The sequence below is a fragment of the Motacilla alba genome, chromosome 1A (genome assembly GCF_015832195.1).
Source record: "Motacilla alba alba isolate MOTALB_02 chromosome 1A, Motacilla_alba_V1.0_pri, whole genome shotgun sequence".
Classification (NCBI taxonomy): Eukaryota; Metazoa; Chordata; class Aves; order Passeriformes; family Motacillidae; genus Motacilla; species Motacilla alba.
The window spans coordinates 14,310,791-14,324,372 of record NC_052031.1 but is presented as its reverse complement, the minus strand read 5'-3'; the positions used below and the strand labels follow the sequence as shown (position 1 = coordinate 14,324,372).

Here is a 13,582-nt window from a genome sequence, read left to right as displayed (position 1 = left end):
CAGCTTTCTTTCATCTGCTTTTCATATATCTTTCACCTTCCTTCCATCCATCACATACTTCTGATAGTCCTGCAAAAGGGCCAGTGCACTGCAAACATCTTTCAAAGGACAAAATAATTAATTAGGACTTAGATGCACATAAACCCCAAACCTAACCCAGTTAAGAGTTCATATTACTATCTTTAAACGCAAGCTCATCAGACACTCCTACAACCAATACAGCACCTTAAATCTCCTCCTGCACATCAATAAATACACACATTTCATGACATGTTCTTGCTGAATATTTTGGCCAGATGTTATTAAATTGCTGCTGCGTTTGTCTAAGCAGGCAAAATCAACTCCAAAGAAAAGCACGAGTGACTATCATCACTCATGACTGTCTTGCTCATATGTCTGAGTTATTTGGACGTTAAAAAAAAACCCTGAAGTGAAGCTTCAAACAATGCATTGAAGACTAGGAGCAAACAAATGCATACCCCTGTGCTATAGGAAGAGTCCAGGCCTGCAGTTACCTGTCACTCCATGCTATGGGGCAGGTATGTCACCACTGCTTCCCTTTAGCCCTGTTCTCTCTTTCCACAAAACTGATGACCATCACCAAGTCAAAAGCAAACTTTGGTCGAAGTTTTCAACAGCAGTTCAACAGAGTAAATGAAATACATTAGTTCTCAATGTTAAGCAATTCACTGAAGATCTACTTGTAGGAATAATACTAAACATAATCTTAAAAAATAATAAAACAGTCTATTTGCATTTCTGGTACTTTAAATATTAAGAATATAGTCCTGTAGCCTAGTCTGACATAGTTATATATGTAAGTGCATCTGTATGTTTCCCTCAGCAGAAAATAAAACCATGCATTTTTTCTTTCTATTTCAAGTAGCCTGGAATTAAGTAGCATGTATATTCTAAGGCACTGGAAACACTTATCCATGGAGAACTACTTAATATCCCTGAAACACAGGAGAACTGCTTTCATCACTGAAATACCTACCACACAGCAGTCAGGACAGACATTGAATGAGATCAGTCAGGCATATGGTAACCATTAAAGCTTTACTCTTCCTCCACAGACCTTAGGATCTACCCATAACAACTGAAGCCAGTAGCTGTTTTGTATCTGTGCTGACCAGAAGTATTCAAATAGCCCAGTGCTTTGATATATTCTGGTCTTCTACTTCAACAGCAACCAAAAGAAAGAGTGCCATCTGCTGCATGAGGTACAGCAGCCAAATTCTGGTGTCAAACAAGTTCATTTACCTGTGTGAGAAAGGGAAACCAAGCAGCAGCCCAGACTAAGCTCCATCTTTCCTTTTCATTCACTCAGTATAATACAATTGCATATGGATTCCCAATGTGGATGCAGCATTATACAACAGAATGAAAGAAGAGAGGGCTAATTTTTCAATAAATTAGCTGACTTACACTAGGCTTGAATCCTTTCCATTAGTTTATTTGATACAAACTCAATGTACCAGGTTTCTTTTACACATTTGTTAAGAAATTATCTAACACTTACCAAGAAACAAGACGATCAACAAAACTATTATTGTAAGGAACATCTTGTTCCAAAATACTGCCATTTTGCTCCATAGAGGAAACATAAAAATCTTCTGCCATCTGTAAAATAGAATTGTGTTATTCAAAAATAATTAAGCACTAAAAGAAGAGCATTACAACCCCACAGAAGAGAGCCTTGTTATTGATAAGAGACTTGTATAAGGTCTCTAAACAGCTGCTTTAATTGCAATATAATTTAGGTATATGTTAACTTTTCCAGTAATCTAACTTCTCTTTTTTTTTTGTTAATACTTGCAAATTTTTTGCATGATAGCAGGTACTCTGCAGATGTATTTTATTTTAGCTCATACTTTGGCTAGCATTATGTTGTATTCAATCATATATTATCCCTATAACAAGGGATAGGGTAAAGACTGTAAGACCCCTTCCATTATTTTTATTTTTTATCCACTAATACCTTTATTAACTCTGAACTACAAAGACTGTTATTACATTCTAACTTGTAATGACAACAAAAAAGACAAGTCTTGTGTTCATATTTTGTTAAGGGTTAAAACCTCTTTCCCAAGCATAAATTTGCTGGCTACAGAAGTGACTTCTGGTGAGGCCAGTGGTGGTGTAGACTTCTTTTTTTGAACAATTAGCTTTTTATTTGATATTGCTGCATGAAGGGCTGTGGCAGAAGTCACACTTGCAGCACAAAGAGCATCTGATGTGCTCAAATGAACTGAAACAAGTGGTAACAGAGCACCTACTTGTCCTTTGCTGCAGGTCAGAATCAGTGCTACTGTACAAAGGAAATAATACCTAGTCATGCCATAGGGATGCAACACAGACATACCTCCCACCATCTGATTACATGAGGTAAAATTTCCTACTTTTGTTAAGACTATTTACACTTACCAGAGACTGTTAAAATTTGCCCTCTAACAGTGGTTTCCAACCTACTATAATTTAAATGAAACTGTAGCATCATCTCCTATAGCTCTTTCCAGCTCTCCACCAGAAAGAATTAAAATGTTTTTGCATTGTGCGTGCAAAAACCTCATTTAAGTCTTCTAGTATAATCTGAATTCATTATAGCAGACAGCCACAGTCTGTATCAAACAAAAAGCTTACTTCAAGCTACAACTCAAAGCCAATTCACTAACTCTTTAAACATGCAATTTTCCAAGCTCCATACTGACCTTAATTTAAGAAGTGATTCTTTGAGGTATGACTACACTGCCAAGTTATAATCAGGCTAAAAATATGGATCTCTTTACTGGAAAATCTTTCTGTGTTTTATTTTCACATTTATTTTTCCTCAGCAAGAACTGACATTCACATTTATGAACACTCCTTTTCTGTTCAATGACAAAAGTCATATATAAATACAAAACTTCCATACTGTAATACTGGCCACCATTTTAGACATATTATGCCTCATAGAACAGATCTGATCTGTCTCTGTGTATTTGCATTTTAATACTTGTTCCTCAGAAACTTATAAACTTATTAGCAAATTTGAAAAAAAAATTTAAAATGTGCACACACAAGAGAGATAAGAAATCCATTTGACGACTGACAACTGAGTAAATCAAAACTTCCAAGAACAGCAGTTTCCCACCTGTCAGTAACCATGCATGCCTTACTGCTGACAGAACCAGCTTCCAGGACGCCAAGATGTCAGGCAGAGCTGCTGCACCCTGGAACTGTCACAACAACTAAATCTGATTTTTAACCCCACAAGATGCCTGCAAGTTTTGTTAAGAAGTTAATTGCATACACCACATAAAGGATAAAGTGATTTCACTCTCAGAAACCACTGTTCAGAGGAATACCTGAATGCTCCAAACAAAGCACAAAAATCTATCCTTTCCATATAATTAAAAGCACTGTGTTTAATGTTTGAATAAATTTAAAGCTCCACATTACAAATTTGCTTTTCAGCCACAAACACTGGACTCTGTTTGCATTATAAGTGAAACATATTTCAATACTCCCAAGGTATTCTGCTTGTGACATCAGCCTAAAGAAATTCTTGCAACTAGTTTCCTCACATAAGCCATTAATAATCTGATGATTATGACTCCCATAATACTCCTCTCCTCTTACATAGCTGCACTTTTGCTTAGAAAACAATAAGAAATACAATAGTCTATGTTGAAATGCTGAACTCCTTGCAAGCCAACTTGAGAAAACCAGAAGTTGAATGAAATTTCACAACAGTTTCAATTTCTCAAGCTGAGGAAACATGTCTAATCATTGTATCAGTTGTGGAGGAGCCAGTCGTTTTCAAGACTTCTCCACAGATTTAAGTAGTTAAATCCTGACTTTCCACAACAACTCTTGTTCCTTAAGAGGACAGTAAAAGCTACATCATTCTAAATACATCTAAAGATGCAGGAAACAAACACACAACAGTTTTTACAGAGCACTGGTGAGACAGCTTTAAAGTTTTGCTCTGCTTGCTGTTTTGGGGGGTTGTGGGTTCTTCTTTTAAGACTTCTTTTGTGGTTTTGGTTCTTCTTTTAAGACTTCCTGATATTCTGAAAAGAAATCAGAAGTCTGCTTCTCTGCCTCCTGCAGAGAATCTAGCTTTATTTCCTGTAGGGAAATAGTACTACCAATTTGAAGAGCGACTTACAGGAAACAAGAAAATGCTGTAAGTCAGGCCTCTGCAAACTGTAAAGGTAATAAATTAAATTTGTGTCTTTCCCTTACTGTGTGCATTTATTTTACAAGAATTTATTATTTTCTTAATATTTGTGTTGTGTTCCAGAAGTAGTACTATTGTCTTAATCTATATACGAGTTTTTACAGAGTTTTAGAGAGGCCTTTATTTCAGTAGTCCTGAACCTTCTGCTTCAAACTCAACTCCAGTTTTTTTAAACAAGTGATCACACGGCTCTTGCAGCCGTTACACACAGTTTGCCGCTTGCTTCGAGTATCTGACGTCTTATCTGTTCAACACCCACAATGCCTAGTGTACACCAAAACATAAAGTTGCACTTCACAAATCTGACAAACTGCTGAAAAAACCGCACTCTCCTCTCATTAATTACTGCCAGGTGCTTTTCCCTATGCTGCCTACTCCACAGCTCCGGGAGAAGCTGTCCCACCTGCAGAAGCAAAGCGGGGGGCTCCTCCGGACACCCCGAGCGCTGCTCTCGGATGAATCAGCACTGCGCAGAAAACGTAAAGCTCCTTAAAGAGCCTTGCGATTCCCGCAGCTCCCGATACTCGAGTCCCAAACAGCATTCCTTCGGCTTTGTTTACAACCAGTTTAGGATGCAGCAAAGCTCCGTAGTTATGAAAACAGAGGCGTAAAATAAACCCGAACTGTTGAGAAGAGCAAGCTGTGTTGTTCAGCACACCCAAATCCTCCTACCTCAGCGGAGAAATGAACGGCAGGCAGAGCACGAGAATTACTCCGATTTCGCCGTACAGGAAGGCAGCCACTGCCGTCCACTGGAAAGTCATCGTCCCGGCGGCCTGCGGAGGAACGGGCGGCTCTGACTTCCCCTCCCGCACGACACCGGGGACAGGGAGATGGGGACCGCGACAGCCCGGGGCCGCGCCGGCCTGGCGGGCAGAGCCCCCGCGGGTTCCTCCCGCCACCTCCCGCCCCCAGCGCTGCCGGCGCCCCTGCGCGGCCGCGGAGCCCCGGGGCCGCCTCTCTCCCGTTCCCTCCCGCCCGGCCTGCCTCCCTGCCTGCCTTCGAACCTCGTCAGCGCCGGCACCCGGCGGAGCTGATGGCGGCCAAAGGGCGGGAGCGGGGCCTCGCCGGCCGGGGCTGCGGAAGCGCGGGCCGGTCTCTCTGGCGGCACAGGGCGGGGAGCCGGGGTGTCTGTAGGGACACGGTGCCGCCTCCGCCCTGCCCGGGGGATGTGGGCCGGGACGGGGCTGAGTGACACTGCGGGGGCGGCGCGGAGCTGCCGCCGGCCCGGCCGCGGAAAGGTGCGGGCCGGGGGGGGAGGCAGAGCCCAGCCCGGGCCTCCCCCAGCGCAGAGGCCGCGCTCGGCCCGGCCCGGCCCGGGCACACGTGCGGTGCCGCCTGCGGAGCGGGGGCCGAGAACCACGGCGGGCGCGGAGCTACCAAGGGGCCGCATCTCTGATGGGAAATGCGCGGATGTACGCGCTGAGAAGGGTTCAAATGAGCATCATCTTTTTCCTATCTAGGGAATGGTTGTAAGCATTTTGCTGCGGAATGCTGCTGTGATCATCCCACCGGTCCATGACTCGAGCATAATCAACTGGGGAGTTCAACTCTGCTCTCCAACATTATCATGAGTTTCTAAAGTTCAGTTAAAATACTGCGTGTGTCCATCCATTCCCTCCTCCACGTGTTACTCGACATTAATTATTAAGACCCAGTAAATTATTTTCTCAAGGAATACAGATCCAGTATTCATAAAGACAGCACAAATAACAACCAAACAACAGTCTCAAACACGGTCCAACAGGCCTGTTGAATAAAAGAGCATTCCTTCAGAAACCCCTGTTCTATCCCACGGTCCTGCTCAATGCTTTTTATCTGCAACCCAAGGCTCCAAGCACATTATTTCCATGCAACTCTCATTCTTTGCCCCTGCATAAGAAGGATATACTCTGATCACTTTTTCCTTTTGATGCTAACAGATGGTGAGGTGCTGTCAGTGGAAGAGGTTACCTTGTCTACCTGGGCATCACTAGCACTCTTTGACACAGCTTCTTGCTTTGGGAAATTCTTTCCCAATTAAGTTCCACCAACATGAGACAGATAAAATGCTGTGAATAGTAGTTCTTTGTTACTCTAATCCATCGGAACTGACATGGGGTGGGAAGTTCTTGCATAAGCAGTTTTAAGCAGAGCTGCTTGCAGCTGCTCACAATCTGAAATTGTTTACTTAAAATTTCCCAGGTCTGCAGCCTGGGGATGGAGCCAGTGTGTCAACATTTTTCTAGTTGCTGCCAAGCAATGTCTGGATGAAAGGTTACATCCCAAATAATTGTTTATGCACAACAAATACTGGAGAGAGATACAAGGAGTCATTTTAATCCAATCTACACAGTAGGAATAGCCCCAGTTTTAAGTAGTATTTCTAATACATTTTCATAAACATATTTAATCAGTACTATAGACAAAACACAACCTCTTAGAATGTTCTGGTTATTACATTTTAGCTATTGGCCTACAGCCAGTATACTTCACTGAAGCTGTTAAAACGTGAATAAAGACTTTCCTTTAATTACAGAGCAGTTTCCATTTCTGAGCTGCTTACTCACCTCTTTCTAGTATTGTAAGCTGCTCTCCCAGTAGCACAGCTTCATACTGATAGGACTGTATTCACTTTTCCCCAATGCCAGAGGCTTGGAGCCACTTTTTCACTTTAGGGGCTCCGTAAGATCTCAGAAAGGCTCACTGTGAGTGTGATCGCTGTGCACTCCCCTGCAGCTGATGCATGTTCCCCACCAACCCAAAATGAGATCTGAAGAAAGGAGATGTCGCCTGCAAACATCTGTGAGACCTCTCTTCTCCTGTTGGGTGCACTCTGCTGCTCCTGGAAGGAATTCTAACTGAAGCTGTAGAATTCAAATCTGGGTTGTTGATCAAAGGCCGTCTTTCATATACTGAACCACCATAGGATGAATATGATGCCATACTACATATATATATATAAATATATATAATGGCTGGCTGCTAAGAAAAAAAATCACAAACCTTCAAGCAATGCAGTTAAAAGGAATACCTTCCTCTTCCATCAGGGAGGTGACAAAGTATTCAGAAGCAGAAATAGGAAATGCCTGTATATTAACAGCTGGTTAGAGGAGTGAAATCAAGTAATTCTTTTTTGAAACAAAAGGAAAGTTTAAACTTGTTCTGTTCTATTTTGGCTTCTGTGACAAAATTACAGCCTTATCATCACACTGCTTTTGCCCAACCATCAACCTAAGAGACCTAAAAAATTTAACAATAGGCAATAGAGAAAATGGAATTGTATAGGCTGTGTGAGAGTGCTGGGGTTACTGTAGTAAGATAAAAGTTGCAAAAACATAGAGGTATTATGAGAATATGGTATTGTTGTGAAGGGGGGTTTAACATAAAGAACAGGTACGGGAGCAAAGAACCTAAAATAGGAAACAAGGCTTTGGATATTATATTACTTGCTTTGTACTTATGTTACAACATTTAAAAACTATAAAATAGAAAGACTGACCGCCTGGTGACATTAAAAGTAACATACAGGAGAAGGACTACATCCAGTGATTTTAACCTGGAAATTAGTATTTTTCCATATTCAAATATCTTATAATGAGCAATATGACCATATTCTAAAAACAACACTGGCAGCAGAATAAGTCTCATCCTTAGCAATTTCTGTATATTGGAACAGTATGGTGTTCAATGTATGGCTTAGAGACTCCAACTTTGCAGTTTATTCTATGGAAACACAGTGAAGCATGTTCAGATGCATACAAAATTCAGAATGGAAGGTGAACAATTCATTTCACCCTTGAAAAGGGATGATGAACTTCCATTGACTTTTATGATACATAAAAGGCCAGATCAAGCACTCCATAATTACTACCAATATTAACAGCAACCTAGGTCTTGTACTTCAGGCAGAAATCTCTGTGATTGATCTCACACAGGCACAACAACTGCTGCCTTCAAAATCATCAGGTACTCAGCTCCTAAATAGGTCAAGGTATTTCCAGTCCTCTAAAATTCAATTTTCCCACTACTATAGAAAAAATAAAGCCTTTGTGTTAATTATATATAATAAATTATTCTTCTCTGCTCCTTGAGGCTGTTGGGACAGCTTGCTACATTTAGTAGTTGCTAGTGAAATCATAAAACTCTTAAAAAATGGCAACAGAGGGCTTAGTTAATACTTTAACAAATCCTTTTCTTCTACAATACAGTTGCAAAGTTTTACTTCAGAGGAGGCTGGAGGCATTTCAGAATTGAGGAGAACAGTGTTGCAACATAACTGGATGAACTTGATACTGGAAATTTGGTAGTACAAAATACCTAGTCATGCAGTTGGGAATTAAGAACTTTTGCTCTAAAACCGGGAGCTCACAATTTACATGATAAAAATTAGTTGAGGAAAAGTGAAGTTTTAGAAGTAGTATTAACTGCAGAGGACTGCTGGGAGTTTACCTGGAATGCTACACAGAACTGTGCCCAACTAATGTCATGAAAACGTTACAATCCAGAAGAGTGAAAAAGTAGTGGTGTGAAGGAATGGAGACACACTAAAAATGGTTACAGAGGTTGTCTCAATTAGCCTAGGAGGGCAAAGCATGTCTGTAGTTTTCCATTTGTTAGCACATCGGGAAGGTGATCATATCAGAAGAGTTATGTAACTTTGCTGCCTTAAATAATGGACTGGACTTGATGACTTGGGTCATGCCTTTCAAACTTTTGTTTATATGCCTAAATCAGACATATTCATTATGAAAAATAGTCAGGCATTTTATGCTATTGCATTAAAAAAGCAGTGATAATTTAGACACCTGAACTATGAAAAGATGCGGAGAGTAGCATCAAAAGCAAGCTTCCCTCCTCCAGGCTGCTGTCCAATAAAAAAAAATTACAACTGCATACAAAACCAAGTAATTTATTTAGAAAATCTGGAACTATTCACATGTATTTTCATAGAACAATCACAGTCAGAAAACTCGGCAATTTTTGGTATGAATTTCTGTGTAAACATAAAAAGAAAAAAATTATTTGATTACAAATAATTGTACTGTACAGTTTTGTGAAATTTCCCTTGCAGAACAAATGCAGCTGGTGTGTAACGTTATTATCTTGTTCTAATTTTCCCTATTTCACCCCTTTATAATGATTCAAAGCCAAGTGGCTGTCATGCTTTGATAAGCAACATGCCAGCAGGCAGAAAGGACTGCAAGAGCCCTGCTGAGAGAATCTGTCAGCTTTTCTTTGACCTAAAAAGTTCTGGTTTGGTAGATGATAGGGATTTAATCTAGTATACAATTATTCTATGGTAGATAAACAAAACTGAATTTAGTTAGATTAAACTTAAAAAGTCTTGTTCTTTAGATTCAGCTAAGTTTGTCCTTAAACTATCTCTTCCTTTTTTCTTCTTTCCATAATTGTTTACCTATTCTGTGTTTCTTTTGCTCTAAGAAGTATAGAATTTTTCTGAGTTATAAATAAGTTACAAAGTTTTAGGCTGCAAAAGAAACATCAAATTTAAAAAAGGATAGTATATTGGGCTTTAAGCTTATGTTATCTAAAGCAAAAACTTCTACAGTTGCTTCCTTTGTTTTCTTTTGGTCTGAAATTACTGTCATTATCTATAAGTAGTCCTGATTTTAAGAGGTTTAATGTAAGAAAGGCCCTAGTTTTGTAATCATATTGCTGTAAGCAATTATCTGGTGAAAAATTAAATTACTGGGGCCTTACAATAATCAATCATCTCTGTAGTAATTCACTGTAAATAGAATTCCACATTTGTAGAATCCTGAATATTCTTTAGAGCAAAGATGGAGACATAAAAATATAAAGTATCATCCAAATAATAATGTTTTGCTGTGTTGAAAATACTTACACAATATACAAATATGACTAAGAAGTAAAAACCCAATGAAAACTTTTACAGTTTATAGACAATTGCAAAATACAAATTTACATAGAACTAGCATACTTTCATTTACCCCAAACCATAATGGTCATTCAGATAATCTAGTACTGCTGAGGTACTTGATAAAACATTAAACACTTTTTTTTCTTGTTTTGAAGTGATGCGCTCCATCATGTACATTAAGTGGTGGTGAAAACACGTAAAAGGAGTTCCGTGCTCAAGAGCGATGTCAACCCAGTCCTGGATGCACTGAAAAGGTGTCTCTTCATATCCTGCAAACATAGCTGGATTTGCCAAGAGTCCTCTAGCCACCATTACACCTTCAAATTGGAAATTAAAGCAGTAAGTTACATTCTAGTTTCAATTTCATGCTAAATCTTCCTGTAGATTTTGTACAGCACCCCTTAGGACACCCACCCAAAGCTTACAGGTAGTAATGGGAGAACAACAGGGATGAGTATTACAGCTGTACCAGAGAAATCCATTGAACAAGGCAAACCTCAGAGTATCTACAGCACTTACCAACACATTCCAGAAATTTTGAAACAAAACACAGGCCACAGAAGCATTTCTCCCCTTCTTTTGAAACTGCAACTAATTAGTACTTGTTCTTATTCATTACACACATTTATTGCCTTTGTAACATAAAATAATGATGGAAAGACAAAAGAGGACCAATAATTTTCTGTACAACTCAGTCTATTCACTGTCCTTCTTCCACTAAGAGCTCAATGGCTCAATTAAGTACATTTTAGGACTCTTGATCTGCAGATGTTTCTGAACAAGCATGTAGTGTATTTGCAACTCTAATCCAATACTGTCAGATAAACCCATACAAGTTCTATAGTAATTTTTCCGTGATTAAGGGATTCTGGTTTTCTGCACTATCAAGAAACAATCTATCACACTCAGTCTTTTCTTAAAAAATAGAATGATCAAAAATGAAAAAATTATTTTGTCATTGTCCATGACAGAAAAACCTGAATGTTTAATATTATTACTACTGAAGAAAGTCGGCTGGACTATGAGAACATTTTTTTGTATTATGCATTTTCTTCCTGCTCTGTATTTGGGGGGAAAGTCACTGTAAGCAGCATGGCAGCTCGGTTCAGTTTCTGTTGTAGCTATTAAACCGCAACAGTGTGGGCAGAAACCTGCCACATGTACTGTTCTCCTTCCTGTTTTTCTCTAGCTGGAAGACACAAAGTCTGTAGATAAAGATTACCTTTTCAGAACATATACCAAATTTCCCTACTGTCTTGAAACCACAGACAGTTGCAGGAATCTATTGTGACTTAATAACTGCAAAAAATCCCCAAATTCTATAACTGCAATGAAAGTGCAATGCCTCACTGTGTCCTTGAAGTTAATCATCTGGCTTAACAATATATCCCCTTTTCCACTGTGTTCTTACTGTAAGAAATCTGCTCCCATGTGCACGAAGTAGAGATTTCCAAGTGGAAGTTTACAGTTCTTTAAAATGATCAGCTCCATAAAGAGACAGAATATCTGAAGGTCCCCCTGAACTCCACTACTGAGTGATGAGATAGCATAATTAAGCACAGAGCTTTTGTAATTTGCCTCGGAAATAATTATTTATGGCTTTGAACAGCAGTGCTCTAGTGTTCTGATGATCACCAGTGATTCTACTTATGAGTTTTTTAAGGCATCTAAAATATCCTCTTTCATTTGTCTCCTCACTCAAACCATGTCCTACTTACATTGAAAATAAATACCTTGAAACCTGGTAAGCGTACTTAGAAAATAGAGTATGTTTAATCTTACCATCTGCTTCTGTCAAGTGATGAACATTTTCAGCATCTTTTAGAGATTTAATGTCTCCATTAGCCACAACAGGTATAGACAGGCTTTGTTTAATTATTTTAATTGCATCGTAATGTACAGGTTGATGCCTTTCTTCTATACTTCTCCCATGTACTGTAATCCATGAAACTCCAGCTGCTTCAGCTTTCTGACACAGGTCAACTGTTCTTTTTAAGTCCTCATGGATCCTAAAATTGCAAGGAATGAAAGCAGTAGGTAGTAAATTTCCTGGCCTATATAAAAAGCACTCCTCCATAAGGAGGAATTACCACAGATTTCCATAAATAACAGTATAAAGGCAATATTACAGTTGGAAAACAGTGTTCGATTTTTGGGGTGTTTTTAAGATATAAGAGTTTAGTGTATGGAAACTGGTATTTAATTTAACATTTCCCAGTTATATCACATCTCTGTAATACACATGGTAAATTTTATAGAGATTGAGCAAGGGTACCCAAAAAATCTAAAATCAACACCATGATTTTGCATATTTTGTGGGGAAAAAAAAATCTAATTTATCATAGTTCCCTTTTCCAGAAGGATTGGAAACTGAGTTGCAACTTAAATGACAAATAACAAAAGGCACATAGGATATATGTTTAAATAATGGATCAAGAATGGTCATAGAATCATAGAATGGTTCAGGGTGGAAGCAACCTTAAAGACCATTCAGTTTCAATTCCCCAGCTATGGGGAAGTAGTGGATCTTCCACTAGACCAGATTGCTCAGAGATCATCCAACCTGGCTTTACAAACTTCCAGGGATGGGCATCCACAGCTTCTCTGAGCAATCTGCTCTAGGGCTTTACCACCTCCACAGTAAAGAATTTCTTCCTAATATCTAATCTAAACCTGTTCTCTCTCAGTGTGAAGCCATTCCCCTTTGTCCTGTCACATCATGCCCTTGTACAAAGTCTGTCTCCATCTTTCTTGTGGACTCCCTTTAGGTACTGGAAGGCTGCTGTAAGGTCTCCCTGGAGCCTTCTCTTCTCTGGGCTGCACACAAAGCAATGAAAAACAAGTCTACAGAAGTTTAGAAGCTGATGTAGGGAAGCAGAATGTATTCCTTACAGCAGCTGTGGGACCAGTTCCCAGTTTTGTTACCCATCCCTTTACACCCAACTACAACTGTGGCTCTGCTCTAATAGCTCACAAAGCAAATCCTTGTGATGATAAAGACTATGTATTGCTTTTCTGTTATTGAGGCCCTCATCTTTTAACTTGTACTTTCATATTGTTTGGATTGCAAGAGAACTCTAGCTCACAGTATGTTATCTGGGTAAGAAGTCAAAGGCTGTGCTGGTTCTAAGTTTCCTATTACTTGCCCCAGACATTTGAGTCAAAGAATCTCAGCAGTCTTCACATGTAAGGAAATTACAATAATGTGTAGTATTGCATTAAAAGAATTATAAATATTATTACTATTACACTAAATTCTTTAAGAAAAAATATGGATTCTTCCATGTACCACAAACAGCATTTAAGTTAGACCTACCTTATTTTAATAGACACTGAAAATTTAGGGTTGTCGATCTGACTCCATACATGTCTCACCATATCTTTAACAAGCTCAGGTTTATTTATTAAGCAAGCACCATAACCTTCTGAAATCGCCCATCTTTAAAAGAAAAAGAACACTCATATTCTACATC

The 13,582-nt window shown here is 39.3% G+C and overlaps 1 protein-coding gene across 8 annotated transcripts in view; it reads right to left on the bottom strand.

Moving 5' to 3' along the window:
• The window catches only part of DUS4L (dihydrouridine synthase 4 like), a 36,849-nt gene that overhangs the window by 17,318 nt on the left and 5,949 nt on the right, over positions 1–13,582 (bottom strand). For 7 of the 8 annotated variants that reach the window (XM_038153498.1, XM_038153499.1, XM_038153504.1 and 4 more), the window contains 3 exons: positions 13,426–13,548; positions 11,892–12,118; positions 9,101–10,426 (listed from right to left, as the gene is read on the bottom strand). In XM_038153498.1, the coding sequence (XP_038009426.1) occupies positions 10,176–10,426; positions 11,892–12,118; positions 13,426–13,548 (601 nt within the window). In that variant the 3' untranslated portion in view covers positions 9,101–10,175. Of the gene's footprint in view, positions 1–1,522; positions 1,624–4,897; positions 4,991–9,100; positions 10,427–11,878; positions 12,119–13,425; positions 13,549–13,582 lie in introns of those variants that run through there. The other variant, XM_038153505.1, reaches the window with a different exon arrangement.